Here is a 17631-nt window from a genome sequence, read left to right as displayed (position 1 = left end):
GGGCTTAATTTCGGCTCAGATTTTGTAAGTCCGACCCTGAATTGGACTTCGGCCAGAAATTCGGCCGACTCTGATTACGCAGCCCCGATCTGAAGCCTGGTAACATAACTGTTTCACCTAATGCAATGACCGTCGGGCACCGTTCCATCGGAAATTTCAGCGACACTTCTTTCCTATCGACATTGTTTCACCTCTCTGCCTTCCAGCAGCAGAGTTAGATCGGACGATAATAATCGGCCCACCCTATGGGACCGCAGAAGGGACACATATCTAGCACCGCATTGGGCCACAAATTAGCCGGCGATGAAAAAAGGACGCAAGGAGACAATGGTTTATTTTACAGCATATGAACAATGTGACGAATACGCATCATGAGTCGCATGAACTCAGATAACCAGCCCGAAAAGTACCCACGGCGACGGTAGAGTGCGGACCGGCCATCGCGTCAGCCGCGTCGTCCCGAGTCGGTATCGGCTGACAGCGCGCATCGCAGGAGTGACACCGGTCTGCAAGAGCGACACACTGGGGCTCTCCCAGAGCCAGCAACCACCAAAGACAGCGTTCCACAGCTTCCACACCACGTCCACTCGCGTCCACACACCCGCGTCATCCCGGCGCAGAGGAGCGAGTCGCGCGGGAGCGGTCTTCACCGCACTTCTCCGACCCCCACCGAGCATCTTTCGACCAGAGTGCCGAATATCTCCGCCCGCCTTGAGACCGGCTAGTCGCTGCCGAAGATCTCCTCCTCGTCGCGTTTCTTCTGTTCGTTTTCGGAAGAGCTGGAGCTGGCAGAGCCAGACGAGGAGCGGGACGCCGCCGACCTGCCCAACACCGGTCTGCGGTTAGTACAGGGGGCAAGGGTGTCCGCGCGCACAGCGATCAGCATACGATGGATTTATAAGGAGTAAGTCTAAATGACAATAAATCGACATTGTATCTAAATATACCTACTGCTGATGAGTGATAAGCAACTTTGATAGGCTGATAATGATGCTGATAATTACAGCCAAATAAATAAGGCTTAGACACATCCTCAACAAATAAATAAATTAGGCTCAGAGCTTAGTCACTGAGCTAAGCTCAGAGGTTTACTCTGTGGTATTGCTAAGTATTACTGGTAGCCACTGTGGTAAGTACTAACAAGTGCTACTACAATGCTAAGTGGTATTACACTCAGTGGTCTAGCAATCGAAAACGCATATGCGGGAAATGAAAAGTGTTCAGTAGCAGAATATAGACGAAAAAGAAGCACGACCGTTAACATCTAATTGGTATGGACTATGGATATGGATATGGGCAGACTTAGGATTCGCGACATGGGCGGCTCAGAGAAGCTCAGTGCACAACGAGCGCAGTTCCAGCCCGTCCACGATTCCACACATCCCGACAAGTTAAGCTAAGTAGGGGAGAGCGGGGCCAGTTGAAACACGGGGTCAGATGAAACATGGCTTTATTTTCAACAGTATGCAACATATGGCGTTGCCGACACCACTGCGCATCCGCGCTCGACCACTTCCTTTGTCAACGGCGTTTGGACGGCAAACGGACGGTAATTTTGATTTGACACTTGTTTTTGTGTTTTTGAGGGGCGTTTGGGAGAAATCGTTCTTATGAATATTTTGTGATATCTCATATATCTTTGTTTGCTGAAAGAAGAACTCCTGGCTCCGGAATAACACCTTATTTGGCCCTTCATTCAGCATGATGCCGTCCCTCCAGCTCGTTTGACATGTGCTTTACGGCGCGTGCGAGATAGCGGGAGCGGATGGGGTCAATTGAAACGCTTCTCTGAGGGTCAGTTGAAACAGGGCCACAGGCCGTTTCAATGGACCCCGGTGACCTTTGCAATGGTTATTGTTCAGGGGCTGTAAACATTAAAGGAAATAGTCCACCTTTGAAATGAGCTTTTAAACTGAAATAGTAGTTTAATAGAGCTCAATTTTGACCCCTTTTTCTCCAGCCTTTTGCTTGAAAGCCCACTATAGCCTGAGATATTTCTCATTTTTCTCATCCGCCCATTTTACCATAGTCTATGTACTTTATGTCACCTATTATGAGGAACTTTACACTTTTAGCTTTCCAACGACCTAATGAATGTAGCATTTGGAAAAGTAAACCGGACAAAATATCTCCTTAAGAAAGTGGCCTTAAAGAGGAAAACATCCCATTGTTAAGGATAGGTGCAATTGACCCCATGGGCTGGTTCAATTGACCCTCGCATCGGGGTCATTTGAAACGGGCGTAGAGCTGTTTTATAAGCATGCGTTTGGCAGCAAAATATGTTTGAAACATAATTTTACATATCTCAAAATAAAGCCAAAAGAGCATATTTTTTCATGGCATTGTGCATTTTTCGATATGACAACTAGATCTCGCTGTGCATGTCAATATATAAAAAGTGGTTCAACTGGCCCCGCTCTCCCCTAGTGAGTACGTTTTGTAACCTCCCAGTCTGAAGGGACCCTTCCCGCGCGGCCCGCGGATCCCCGAACTCACTGCCGCGAGTCGTTGGAGCTGGCCCGGCTGGCGGCAGACGACGAGCGCGACCGAGAGCCAGACGCCGACCGGGAGCGTGAGCGAGACTTGGAGCGCGACGGCGAGCGCGACTTGGACCGGGACTTCGACCTGGACTTGGACGGAGACGGCGACTTTGATCGCGACCGCGACTTCGACCGTGACTGGGAGCGGGACTTGGAGCGGGATTTGGATCGCGACTTGGATCGCGATTTGGACCGGGATTTGGACCTGGACCTGGACCGGGACGGTGAGCCGCTGCCGCTGCGGTTCGCCGGAGAGCGGGAGCCGGATCTGGACCGGCCAGACTTGGCGCTTCCTGTGGGAAGATAGCCCAGCGCGTCACATGTCAGCAGATTCCGCCAAGTCTCGGAGCACAGTGACTCACGCTGCTCCGAAGGGAAATGCGACACGAGAGCATTGATCACGAACGTGGAACATATGCGCCGTAGTTTTAGTTATAAATTGCATGAAAAGTACACCAAACGGTAATCCCAGCCGGGAAAAAAGTGAATAACACGGACATATTGCTGTTAGAAGATAAACCTTATACACACACGAATGAAATGAAATTACATCTGAGATCAAAGTAATCACCAGCTTCAGCACATGCAAAACACATCACTCAACTCAAACAGCACGCGACCATTAATCACTCTACCTAACAGACTGATACCGGATACGCCGCTTGAACCCGCCCCTCGCCCTCACACGCCGTCAGAAACCACTCCCTCGCCCCCAGACCCCCGGATTAGCTGTACGATACTGCTAATTTCCCGCAGGATCACCTCACACGCCATTTCGACCCATCCTTCACTCGTAAGCTGTCTTAGCCCCGAATCTCCCTCCCCTCCGACCCAGCCCTCAGACCCGGCACTCCCCCCCCCCCCCCCCAGCCCCCGCGGCGCCCACCTGCGTCACTCTCGGCGTTGGCTGCCGTCTCGGGCAGACCCTCCTCCTCCTCTTCCTCATCCTCCTCCTCATCCTCCGGTTCCTCGCCGGGTGGCTCGAGCTGGCGCTCTCTGTAGCGCTGCACGCGGAACTCGGCCGAACTGAGCGGTCGGTGACGGACCACTAGCCGGGACCGGCTCGGAGCCGTGCCCTTCTGACGGCGCTTCGAGAGACGCACCCTGAGGTAGACAGACGCAGGGAGGGGGTCAGATGGGCAGGTGGGGGGGGGGGGGGGGCCACTGGACATGCCGTTGCCACCGCTTACCCCCGGGCTCTTCATGCTCATTGCTTATACTAGCTGCTGAATGTACCAGCGTTTATATTACAGGATGACTATGACAAGAGCGCTGCATGGCGTATAAATGCTAGTTGTCGGGACGGGCCCATGCCGTACCCGAACACTCATTTATCGGACACTCTGACTCCGAGGATTGACCCCGTGACGTCAGGCGCGCGACCGCGGCGGCCGGGGCGAGACCTGAGGCTCTTTCGCTCACTGGACGGCGCGACAGGCGGTCGTGATAGGCATCCCACCCCCACCCCGTCTGCCACCCATGTATAATTGCATAATGTACAGCCCACCGCTAAAGTAATGTAGGGTTTTACCAATCTCAACGGTTGGCTTTGACTGGCGATTGTTTAATGCGGAGTGCTCGAAAAGAAGATGTCAATAGCTAAAATTGCAGCTGCAAGGGTGACGATACATATAAGCTACATTCAAAGTTTCATTGTAGTCTGGCTAATCGTTCCTAAGCTTCAGAAGCAGAACATACCCATGACTGAAACCCCACATTACTTCTGCTGTGGACTGTACATAATGTATAATGTGATGCTGTAAATGTACGTCGCACAATGTTTTATGAGGACTGTGCATATTGTAAAGTGAGCACCGAATAGCCAATAGCAGTCCCATACGGGTACGCTAAGTCATATGTTCAGTGGTTTCAGTATAATTTGTCACTTGCTGAAATTGGATCCTTGTTTGGTCCGTCATTTTTGGAGGGTATTCCGATTCGTCAAGGTGAGTTTTGTTATCTTCTGGGCGGGTCACCACACAAAGGCTGGCTGTGTGAACTGAGTATGGTGTTGCCTGACGAATACAATCCCTTTGCACATGCTAGCCTTTCCTCGGGAGCGAGTGGGCGGATAAACAATGAGATAACTAACACAAAAATAGTGACATTTCCGATGACGCGCTATCCTGCACCAGGCTTCATAACAGGATAAAGCGATGAGCTCACCCACAGATTTATATATATATATGTATATATATATATATATATATATATATATATATATATATATATATATATATATATATATATATATATATATATATATATATATATATATGTTACGGGCCAAGTGCGAAGGCTAGTCCGTTTGCGAACGGACTAGTCCATTCGCGAATGGACTAGGCCGTTTGCGAATGGCGGTCCGTTTGCAAACGGACTAGTCCGTTTGCGAATGGTCGGCCATTCGCGAATGGCCTAGGCCGTTTGCGAACGGACGGGTTTGTAGCGTTGCACTTAGCCGCCGGAAGCATGGATCCTCGGATTGGGGTACGATTCCGAATGAATGGGGGACCGCTGGTCGATGCAGGGGCATCGCCGACGGGGGCGGGGGGGGGGGGGGGGGTCGGAGGGGTCCGGACCCCCCCCCACACACACACATTCTTGAAAATATGCCGGTCCGACGCCCCCCCCCCCCCCTCCCCCCCACACACACACTTTTGGCCACGAAAATCGATCAAGAATAAAATAAAATATTTTAAAAACGATTTTGGTGCATTCTCAAAATAAAATTGTCTAAATCCGAGGAGTTTTCAGTATTTGGTGGGGATTACTTTGACTGACCGTCCGACCAGATCCCCTAGTCGAAAATCCGTGGCGACGCCACTGCGTCTATATGTTTAGTTTGTTCTCCGGAGCAGATCTGCGAGCTGGCGCAACTCTGGGTTAAGGTCTCCACACACCTGGTCCATTCGGGATGCGACTTTCCGCTGAACCCTGCACAACGCGGAAATTATAGCAACGTGTTGCCGCTGGCCAGGCTTCGGCCACCGATCTGGATCTGGGGAGGTCAAATATCCCCGTGACCTTCGAACAGCGGAGAGTCGCGTGGTGTGCGGAGACCATTAGTACCGTGCTCCGGGCTCCCCGCTGATGACCCGACCTGACCTTGGTCGAGTTTGTGGCACTCGATTCATGTAAGCATTTTCCGGTTGAGTTACCAATATTTGCACCAGGGCTGCGGAGTCGGAGTCGGAGTCGGTCGGAGTCGACAGTTGTGACCGGAGTCGGAGTCGGAGTCGATTTTAGAAACCCGAGCCGGAGTCGAAGTCGGAGTCGGAGTCGGAGCTGGTTTTTGAAAGCCGGAGTCGGAGTCGGAGTCGGAGTCGCCGAAAATTCATCGACTCCGCAGCCCTGCAGTTTACACGCATCATTTCACACGGGACTTTGCACATGCCAAGTTGACTTGCCAAGTTGACATCACTTTGCTGGATGTTTCGCACTTGGCCTGACTTCGCACTTGGACTGGGAGCATAAACGCCCGTCCATTCGCAAACGGCCTAGGCCAACTGCAATAACGCACATGGACTAGTCTATTCGCAAACGGCCTAGTCCAAGTGCGTTATCGCACTTGGACTAGGCCATTCGCGAATGGACTAGCCTTCGCACTTGGCCCGCAACATATATATATATATATATATATATATATATATATATATATATATATATATATATATATATATATATATATATATATAAATTAGAGATGGCAAAAGATGACAATTTTGGGAACCAGACTCGAACCAGACCCGGCTGAACATTTCTGGAACCAGTCGGACCCGGTCTTAGTTGGAATCGGAACCAATTGGACCCGTTCCCGAAAAGGCCAAAAGTCAATTAATACAAACTACCTGTAGGTATCATTAGTTGCATCATGTAAAACAGTATATTTCCCACTGGGAATGCTCATGAGCTACTGTGTGCAAAGAAACATTCACTTCATATTCTGCAATAATGTGCAGTGTGCAAGATGTATAGCTTATGGTAGGACCCGATTGGACCCGTCAGAAAATTTCCAGGAACCAATCTGGACCCATATGGGTCTAGACTGGTTCTTTGGACCGGGTCCTCGGGTCCACATTTTGCCACCTCTAATATAAATATATATATATATATATATATATATATATATATATATATATATATATATATATATTTATATATATATATATATATATATATATATATATATATATATATATATATATATATATATATATATGTTACGGCCCGTTTGAAAACGCGGCCCGTATTGATACTGCCCGGCCCGTATCAATACGGGCCGGTCAGTATCAATGCGGGCCGGTCAGTATCAATGCGGGCCACCTCGCCGGTCGGTATCAATACGGACCGGGCAGTTTTAATACCGGCCGGGCAGTATCAATGCAACCCACTTTTTACCTCACGGCCATATCAAAACTCGGGCCATTTCAAAACTAAGCAAATGGTCTGTCTCCATTCCATTTATTAGCACCGTAGGCCTGCAGTGGACGCCCACATCAATTTTACACACGGCGTGGCAAGTTTGAACCTGCTACATGCTAAGGTCAGGTCACCAGGTCACTTAATGACCCGACTTCAAATCAATTTTTTGCAACTTGCTACCGTGTCAGAGCTACAATAGATGACGGAGCGCCTTGAAAGTTACAGGATGTAATGAGGCCATCGTTAGCTATAACTTGTATATTTGGGAATTTTTATATCGATGGTCTAAGGTCAGGTCAATTTCGTGACCACCCCATTATGAGTCAATGGGGAAAAACCAGCTGCCTTCTTTTTGCACTGAAACTAGTCGTAATGGCCTATTATGCCACACATGACTTCATTTAAGACCATGGGCGCCATATATAGCCTCGTTGCTGGTGCTCACTAAAGGCTGAAACAGACTCTTTCCGCGTTGAGGAAATCGCATGCGAGAGCCTATTCAAATACATTATAATTCTCCCCGCACCAATCGCATGCGTGCAATTGAAGCGAACGTGCTTCCATGTATATGAATAGGCTCTCGCATGCGATTTTCTGACTGCGGGAAGAGTCTGTTACTATATGCCTGGCCTATTCAAATACATTAGTCGGAGGGGTGTGGTAATAACTGGTGTAAGCAAATTGACCACGGCCAAAAATGCATTACCAGTGTGCACTAAAGCCAATATTTTGGGATAGTCTCGTTCCTAAGTTGGCTCAGAGCTTCGGTTTAGAACATACAATGTAATGTGTAACATACAATGTAAATTTATCGTTGGCATACAATAAAATACATGCCAAACTCGGCCGGTGATAAATTTTCAAGACCTTAGTCCTTACTAATTTTTGAACTCGGCCTTCGGCCTCGTTTAAAGGGACCCTCCCACCTTAACATTAGATTTGAGTTGAGATAGCCAAAATGGGGTCCCTGGCTCACAATTACCGGTTTCGGCACTCACAACATCGAGAAATGCCTTAAATCGGAAATATTGAATTTCAAAATTGCAGCATTTTGATTCAGAGGGGCTAATGCATAGGAATACCCCTCTGAATGTGTGACGTCAGCGCAGATATCTAACGATTTTTAAATGTTTGACTAAAACGTTTTGTAGCACGCGGTGGTATATGCTGCTTTGCGCGCAACAAATGCCGCACTTTCAAATAAAGTCGCTAGTAACAGCGGAGATCCCAAAAAGTAAACAAAAGTAAAAGTCAAATATCTTGAAAACCGGTGAATATTTTTCGATGAAATTTGGTAGATATTTGTTTTTGCTCTTTCTGAACCGAGCGACATCACTTTCATGCCAATTCATTAACTTTTTTGAAGGTGGGAGGGTCCCTTTAAAAATCCAGTAAGGACCTCGGTCTTGAATATTTATTTACACCGGCCTCGTTCAGTATTATATACTAGATGCCGGCAGCGCTCTTGCGTTGCCTTGGGCCAGAATTGGAGGTACGGTACTGACGGCACACACCGGGCCAAACCACCGAAACCCAGACTGAGCTTGGACTGAACCTGAAACCAACCGAAACATCCCAAAAATGCTTGGAAGCACGTTAGATTGGTGTGGATATCTACCTACAGTAAGATATGCACGTGCATAGTTCATGTCCCAGGCACCCCAGTGCAGTCATTTTCATGGCATCCTGTAGCGTGTGTCTAGTTCTATCAGTGTACCGACTTTTGTGTCGCTAGCTCGACGTTTCCCGTGATCAGAGGATCCATCGTCAAAACCGTTAACCGCCCCCCGCACGCGCAGCTTGCACCCCTCGGATATTATCTCGCCGAAATGTCATGATTCAATGCATTTTTCTTATGACCTGCAAGTTTTGAACCAGTTAGAGCCGCCGTTTACCCTGCAGGCGTGGCAACGTACGAAGGGGTGCAATCGGCTTGCACGTGCATAGCTCATGCACCACAGTTTAGCTCAACCAAATGTGCACTATTTTGGAGGCCTTGCCTGGGACTACAATTGAACCGATTTTGAGGTTGATAGCTCAAAATTTATTTGAGCCAGAGGACCTCACGTCAAAACGGCTTTCCGCCACCAGCACGTGCAGCCTGCACCCCTCGCAGACGGTGACCCCCCTGGAAACTGGTTCAAGGTGTTACCGATGTGTCCCGCCAGTATGGCTTTGCCCGTGACCTCGGGTTGACCTGTAGCCTTGACAAAAAATTTCGTGTCACCGAAACTTTGAAGCGGAATAGCATGTGCCACGAAGCACCGAGCGAACCGAGGCCAGCACCAAAAGTTTACCTCGCCGGAGACGAATCAAACGGTCCCACTTTCGTCCCGATCGGTCCACCCATTTTGACTCCAGGTCCAAAAAAGCTTGGACAAACTCACATACATACTGACAAACACAAGGACAAACAGGTTCAGCCGAACTTTTTTTCAGCGACCCACCAATGGGAATTTCCGGATGCAAAAGCATGCTATCGCATGCTTTTGATCCTCCAATTCTGGATTACCAAATGTTCGACCGATTGCTAAAATCGGTGCCTCCGAGAGTGAGGTCTCATTATGATGTCATTCACGAGAATGTTTAAATAAAGAAATAGCGGCTGGGTCGTTGGCCCAGTTTTGCTGGCGGAACTGATTGAAAGATACGTGTTTTGCCTAACTCAATATAATAATTAATTTGATATTAATTACGACGTAAGCGCATAGCTGCCACTAGCACATTGCCGCTGCCGCCGTCGCCTAAACACCAAATCATCATCAATAATCATCATCATCATCATCTATGACCAGCCTTGACTAACTTGATGTATTAATTGCTATTGGACAACTGTAAGGTCATGTGACGTCATCAAAGGTAACCAAAGGATTTTTTGCTAATCACTCCTTACAGAAAAGAAATACAGCTTTGTGAATGGTCTCATTGTGTTCAGCTCGTCAAGGTACGTACATCGAATGATGTACATGATGACCTTGAGGCCACGTGATCTAAGGTCAATATTTGACCTCGTCCTTTCGAGGTCAACATAAATGTTTCTATGTGGATTCACGAGAGAATCACTATGGTGCTACTTTGGCCTAGCTTTATTACTTCAATCGTTATTCGTGAAAAAAAAAACTGTCCATAACTCTGGCGCCGCAATTTTGACTTTTTCACCCCTGTTATGTCATTTTTGACCTGACCTGAAAATGACCTCAGTAAAAATTGTAGATCTTGTCCATTATTATCCCATGCTGTTTACCGCTTGTCGCTAGCTTGCTCCGTTTTCGAGATCTTAGAGGGGCGGTCATCCCCTGTCGGTGCGAAGTTGTCGTGGACCCCCGTCGGTGCGCGAGTTAATGGCGTTTTGAACTATATTAGTAATCTTTAATAACATCTTTTTTATCGAGCAGAGGCCTCTTGCACCAAAATCCTCTTGCACTAATGCTTGGATTATTTTGCATCGTATACCCAGTCCAAGTCTCAAATGTAACAATTTGCGTGCAAAATTTAGCAAGCACATGTAGGATTATGTATTGGGCTATTGCAAACAAATTTACCACCGTTAGATTAGCTTTTTCTGAAACCGTTTTTTCGATTTTACCTAGCTAGGTAGTTTGGTGCAGTTTTGTCATATATGTATTACTCCCGAACAATAGTTCAACATCTTTTCATATTCTCTGATCTCTCATATTCATTCGTTCGCTTCGGTAGTCTCGGGGTACTGTTTCGGTCTTGTAATCGGATGGTTGTGGGTTTGAGACATGGTTGGCGAATATTCTTTTACATGTGGCTACAAATTTTATCAGTTTGCCACATACATGAGCATGTATTCAGAGCTTAATAATTGACATTGCAGGAAACAGAGAAGTTTTGAACTAAAAGGTGGGCAGAATTGATACTGCCCACCTAAATCGGCCGTATCAATACCGACCGGCGAGGCGGCCTGCATTGATACGGGCCGGCCCTCCGGTCGGTATTAATACGGGCCGGGCAGTATCAATACGGGCCGCGTTTTCAAACGGGCCGTAACATATATACATATATATATATATATATATATATATATATATATATATATATATATATATATATATATATATATATATATATATATATATATATATATATATATATATATATATATATATATATATATATATATATATATATATATATATATATATATATATATATATATATATATATATATATATATATATATATATATATATATATATATATATATATATATATATATATATATATATATATATATATATATATATATATATATATATATATATATATATATATATATATATATATATATATATATATATATATATATATATATATGGCTCACCACACACGGAGTGACCCCATCTCCAACCGCAGCGCCGCTGAGTAACTTACCGCGTCTCCAGCTCGTTGTAGAAGACCTTGTCGTCGCGCGTGATAAAGAAGTAATTCTCCTCGTAGCCCTTGGACGCCTTGTTCTTCACGTTCCAGTTGTACTCGCGGTGCATGACGTAGTCGTATTCGACATCGTCCTGGGGTTAAGCAACGCGAAAAAGAGCGATGTCAAGCTGAGGTGTCGCAACTGATTTATGCACTTCTGTACCTATTACAATGGTGAATAGCGGCAAAACAATGTAGGGGAGAGTGGGGCAAAGCGGCCACCCGGGGCAAAGCGGCCATCCATCGTTTTAGCCCTCCACAGCTGGCGTCAGTTCCAATTTATGATTTCCAATTATACTTCTCTTTGGGGTCGTTCGAATGAGCCAGACCGGGGTTTCAGGCCCATCGCCATTGTTCTGTGAAACACGGAAAAGCATTTCTTGCCAGGTTACCAATTATGTTTACAATTTTTAAATGTTATTTTATTCCATAACCGTTTGGAATTTTTATAAGCGTTTTTGTCCATGCATTGCGTGGTTATCGTACATGCCTTCTACCAATTTCAATGCTTTTTACCCCACTAATAGCTGAGCTGGAATATTTTTGTCTCGGACGGTATGCGCGGGGCAAAGCGGCCGGGGCAAAGTGGCCAGCCCCCAATTGGCCATAAGTTGTTTCCATCTGGATAAAAACATTATTTATATTCAAATGTGTCGTCATGCATTCATCTTGGCCACTTTTCGGTTACATGAGTTACCAAATTATGCAATTAAATGTTTTTCCAAGAAAATTCTTTCTTTGTTTAGCAATAGGTGGAAAGATAACAAAGTAAACATCCATCTTCCCTTAAACCTTGTCACCATCAAATACCCTAGTCGTGCATGAGGCAACTATTCTGTTTCTCATATCGGGACTTGAGAAGTCGCCAGTGGCCGCTTTGCCTCAGGGATGGGGCAAAGTGGCCAATATGCTATAGGTTTAAAGTTTTGTCAATATCTCCCACATGTGAACGCCTTTGGAAATGAAACGCAGTTGGAATAAAAGACAATTTAATAGGGATCACATTGGTATAGAAAGAATATTTCCAAGTTTAAAAATCAAGCGTCGGCATCGTTAGAAACGTTAGGGTGGCCGCTTTGCCCCACTCTCCCCTACGCCAATATTTCCAGAGTATATCATTAAATGCATTGCATACACTTCAGACTGAATTACCCTAGAGCTATTAGCACGCTACTGCTACAAGTGCTGTAATTCTTGCCACTTTCCCATCTTCCCCGGTCTAGCTACACTAAATCGCAAACCGAACCTTTGCAATCCCGCGCCGCTGTAGCCCCACCCCAGCCTGTAACTGACCCTGTACTCGACTCCGGCCTCCGAGTCCTCTTTCCTCTTGACCAGCGTTTCCTCGCTGGGGAGGAAGTAGGCGACAAACTGCTCCTCAAACTCGTCCATCACACCCCTGGGAAACGGTAACGGGTCAGGTCAGGTCAGAGCTTAGTCCTGTGAGATGGTACAGCCAGCTCAGGGCCACAGCTGTGGCACGGCACCGGGTAACAGTAACGGAGCAGTACAGCAACGGATCAGATCATAACACTGTGACACAGTCCCAGGTCAGATCATACACGTGACGCAGCACCGGTTCGCATCGATCGGAGATCGATCAGGACACAGTCCGTCTACAGTTACTGTTTACACAGCTCTCTGACGAACTACGACTCGACCGCGCAGTCGGCCCACTGAGGCGGAAGGGAACGAACAGGAATGGAACGAACAGACACAACCCGATAAACCCCCACCCAGCACACAGCCCAGTGACTGACCTGATCATGGCCTGGGACATGACCTCCACCTGTTCGTGGGCAGGAATGTTCTGTGGCGCCGGGTCAGAGTCGAATATGACCTGAGCGCACGGGAACTTCCACAGCTGAAACGATAAAATGACACGATCAGTAACCTAATGCTGGAGAAAATGGCTCTCGCTTTCAGTAACTTGGTAGGGTAGGGTGCCTAACGTTATACAAAGTAACTATGAATTAAAATAAAACCAAACAGTGAAAACCTGACTAACGACTCTGAGGACAGATGAAGAAAAAACTGGGTAACACCAATTCTCTGCGATATAAAGGTCAATTAACCTTATCATATCCATTCTGTTAAGCAAAATGCACAAAGCAAGTGTGAACACATATCAACCAGCTGCAGTAGAACGTACGTCAAAGTCGGGGAAGACGGGCATCTCAGCGACGGCGGTGACGCCCGGCTTGCTGTAGTGTTTGAGCACCGGCTTCTTGACGTCCTCGAACGTCTTCTCGATGGCGGCGATCTGCGACTCGCGATCCATGTACATGTTGTCCTCCTGTTGGGGCCAGGGAGGTGCAGTGTTACATGGGGCGGGTACCCTACCTATGGAGCGGTGTTAGACCGGCCGCTCGATACAAATGCATGTACTTTGCATTTTGCAATAAACGAAAGAGCAAGCGGGAACCTAGAACAGCAGATATTACAAAACAGATCAATGGTAATAAATACATTTTTGGGCTAATAAACTGAATGTCAGTTCTGACAATATTGTGTCTTCCAACTTCCAAGAACTGCATTCAGCTGGCAGCTAGCGTTGCACTATCAGCGCCACCTCGTGTGAATTTAGGACACTATTGCGACTAGCCCAGCAGGTCGCCCTCCATGATGATTCACACCGACGCTAGCACTTACCATCTGCTTTTTGATGCTGAATCCGACCTTGGACTCGATCTTGTCCATGGTGGTCGGCTGGAAACGAGTGATCTCAGTGGAGATATACTCGGTCCTCCGGAGCCAGGAGACGTTCTTGGCATGATGACGGGATCTGACAACATACAACACACCTCAAGACACTGAAAAAAAACACCTAACACTTGAGCAGACTGGGTGTGGTTAGCCGTTGGACGGTAAACTCGAATGTGGTCAAATCGTGAGTCGTGAGCTTGCCATACACCGAAATAGGCTACATAGGAATTACCCAAGTTCGAAGTAAAAAATATGGGAGGAAGGCACACTTCTCGTCACATCATGCGACATGCTGTGAGCCCTAGCGCTGGCAGGTGTAGGCCCCACATATTTACACATCCGATCGAGATCGTACTACAAGACGACGGCGTAGTGACGGTCTACGCCGCCGGGTTCCCATCCTAACAGTCATTTGGCACGCCTCCCTGGGGGAGACCGGATGGAGCAGCGACAGGTCGGGCCGCGCACGTACCGTTTGAAGTCCTGCGGCGCGAGCGAGTCCTCCTCGAGCAGCCGCTCGTCTGCTGGGTCCAGCTCGCCGCCGTGCTCCGCCGTGTACCGGTCCGGGTCGATGAGGTCAATGGTGACGCCCAGGTCATGCTCGGTCAGCAGCTCGTGCTTGTAGTTGCGTTCCAGAGAGGTCGGATTGTAGGCCACATATCTGGCAGGTGGCAGGGTAAGGGTGAGAGCAGGGTCACGTTGTTATAAGGGGAGGGTGGTGGCATACATACAGTGTGTCCAAAAGTTGGGCTATGATTTAAAATTGAAATATCTCGAGAATTATAAAACCGAATGTCTTCAAATTTTAGTGAGTGCAAGGTCCATGCATAAGTTTATATTCTGGCATATTTAACCCTCGCACTTATAGGGGGAGGAGTCGAACGAAAACCCTTCCCTGGGTTTTTCGCGAATAACTCGCGCAAAAAGCGGCCGATCGTGACGAAACTTTCGGTACACTCTAAATACCTCATCAATTTCACATCTATCCTGAAATTACATGACCCTGACCCAAAGGACCTTTGACCTGTGGCCTTTTTCTCGAGACCATTTTTGGCCGGAATCGCGATTCAGCATATGTCTGCTCACATTATCCGCGTGTTTGCAGTCTCTTTGTGGTTTTAAACGTTCAAAAACGTAAAATGATGTTGGTACCAACTGCCATGCATTATGGTGGGTGTCAAGGCCATGTGCACGGTGAAGATCAGGTCAGGCCATTGACCTTTGATGACCTTAGTTCACTTTTTCGGGGAGTTACACATTTCTCGGCTAGTTTTTGGAGCTGATTTCGAATTTGGCAGCCATTTGAACATTCACGAAGAAGTTTTGAATCCTTTGTAACATGTTACGAAGCTGTCAGTGATAGTTGACTATGAATACCCGAACAGACCCGACCTGACCCGAATGATGTGACCAGGGCGGTGTTTCACGGGCTGCTGCTACCACGCTGCTATCAAATTGCGCGAGCTGACGTCACACTTGTGGTAGTGTTGGAGCAATGGGCCTGTTGATGTCTCCATGGAAACCCAATTTGACAAGTCGTAAAATCGGCGTGCTGCTATCACCGGTGAAACAGGGCCCCGACCTCGCCTAAGTGCATGAAGACATCATCATTTGTTTGTGATCATAATTAACATCAAATTTGTGATCAGCACCCCAAAAATGCCATAACAATAAACAACCTCACTATACAAAGTTCTAACAGGTCCCGATTCTCACTAGGTACTTTTGGGTCATTGACCTGACCTGAAAGGTCAACCAATTACCTAGGACCTTACCTGTTACTTTCAAACATATAATTGATGAACTTTGGGTCAAATGGAATGTCTGGCAGGGTGTTGCAGTATTTCACACCACATACCAGCTCAGATCTGGGAAAAAAAACAGGGCATTCGTCAGTGCAAAGAATACTTCACATGAGCAGTTTATTTCTAAAAATAAATATCGGTTATCAGTGTATCTAGACTATCAATGCTCTTGTGACATTTAAATGGGTCCAGCTCAGATGACAAGATTATCCACTTAAATAATCAATGGAATGACTCTATGACAGTTAGGTACAATAGTAAATGTATTCTGCATGAAATAAAGTATTTCTTAGTGGTTTATCAGCCTATTCTGAAGAAAAGATGCTAGGGGAAATTTAGTTATAGCATCAACTCGGCCATAAAAACCACATCAACATTCATTGAAAAGTACAGCAAAATGATTTCTTTAAAAATCAAAAGCAAATTTGACAGCATCAAACGTGTCTTACCTTCTTTCCACTGTATGAGGGCGTTTTGGTTGTGGTTTCCCACTTTGCACTGTGGGAGGCATGTTTTATAGTTGGTTGAAAATGCTCAACTTTTATCAACTTTTACTCAACTTTAGCGGCCCCCGTAACAGTAAATGACAAATTTTTCGATCTGGCCTTTTGAAACTACTGCGCCATGAACGCGACAAAATCAAGGACAGACAAATTATCGCACTAAAAAGATGGAAAACACTATTTCACTGCCAGCACCACGGTGTTATAAATTTAGCCAGCACTACCACTACTTTTCATCACCGTTCCGTGCCTTTATCCTCAGGATACTGAAATCCTTCTCCTCCACGCCTGACGCCGCAACCCCCTCCGGGCTGGACAGGCAACTATATCTTATGCGGGCTTCTCCCTTGGAGCGGCACCGCTGCTCCCGAGGGAGCGCACCCCGTAGCCGGGTGCAGTGAGTGCCTTGGGGCTGGGTGCCTGTTCTCTGGACGGGCTCAGCCCCGGCGACTCACTAGGGTGCCTGCCCAGACCAATGTCTCCCCCTACATCCTATCATCCTCCCGGCTCTGAAATGGTCTCATTGGACCGAAAGGGCCTACCCCAACAAAACAAAACAAACAAATCACTACTTTTACTTATGTGATTGAAGCAGAACAGGATAGGCAGTTAGGCAGGCACAATTCAATTGACCCACTAATTTACCAAATGCAATTTCTTCTTTTTGGAAACAGTGACTTTGGTCAAGGCAAAGTCAATTGCAGACGTCACATACCTAAATAAGCAATTCTGATGTCGATCGAGACAAAAACGCCCCACTTCGAAAAGTCATGTGTATTTTTATAGACGATCTTGAATATAGTGATGTGACCTCAGATGACCTTCGTGACCTTGAAAGTTCATCCTGTTGTAGCCCATTCTTATAGGGCTACAGACGAGTCTTGTCTTGGTGCCTAATTCATCAACTAGGCACCAAGACAAGACGGTCAAGACGAAAACGCCACCACTTCTTGCTTCGTCATAGGCGATGTCATCGGCAGTTTCGATGAAGATCTCAGTGGTTAGGATATGGCCTTGATCTCAGTTGACCTTGGTGACCAGTTCCATGAGAGGTCAACTTCTCAAGAGCAGATAGCTGCTGACGGGTACGGCAGGGCCCATGACTGCACTGCAATCAGTGGCGGCGGAACACCTTCAATTAAGGGGGGGGGGGGCACTGCCGACTTTTGGTCCCATTCTTTCCATGCAACGCCCATTGGGCTTATGTTAAAA

General features: G+C 46.8%; 1 protein-coding gene across 1 annotated transcript; it reads right to left on the bottom strand.

Annotated features, from left to right (window-relative positions):
• Positions 1-317: 317 nt before the first annotated feature.
• Positions 318-16673, bottom strand: LOC122374854 (RNA polymerase II-associated factor 1 homolog). Its single transcript, XM_043353867.1, has 11 exons — positions 16366-16673; positions 15887-15979; positions 14584-14772; positions 14058-14190; positions 13558-13701; positions 13166-13269; positions 12699-12804; positions 11361-11497; positions 3427-3644; positions 2497-2833; positions 318-821 (listed from the first exon to the last, which is right to left on the bottom strand). Exons 1-11 carry the CDS (start codon positions 16425-16427, stop codon positions 722-724), a joined length of 1623 nt encoding a protein of 540 aa, XP_043209802.1. The 5' UTR covers positions 16428-16673; the 3' UTR covers positions 318-721.
• Positions 16674-17631: the final 958 nt, after the last annotated feature.

This window comes from Amphibalanus amphitrite, unplaced genomic scaffold (genome assembly GCF_019059575.1).
Source record: "Amphibalanus amphitrite isolate SeventyFive unplaced genomic scaffold, NRLGWU_Aamphi_draft 001727F_arrow, whole genome shotgun sequence".
In the NCBI taxonomy this organism is placed as follows: Eukaryota; Metazoa; Arthropoda; class Thecostraca; order Balanomorpha; family Balanidae; genus Amphibalanus; species Amphibalanus amphitrite.
This window is presented reverse-complemented; position numbering and strand designations above follow the sequence as displayed.

Excerpts from the sequence above, each read along its gene's own strand:
- LOC122374854 (XM_043353867.1), bottom strand. The coding sequence starts at position 16,427 with ATGCCTCCCACAGTGCAAAGTGGGAAACCACAACCAAAACGCCCTCAT. Across the intron at positions 12,805-13,165 it reads ATGTCCCAGGCCATGATCAG|GGGTGTGATGGACGAGTTTG; the intron begins GTCAGTCACTGG and ends ACCGTTTCCCAG. Across the intron at positions 2,834-3,426 it reads CAACGCCGAGAGTGACGCAG|GAAGCGCCAAGTCTGGCCGG; the intron begins GTGGGCGCCGCG and ends ATCTTCCCACAG.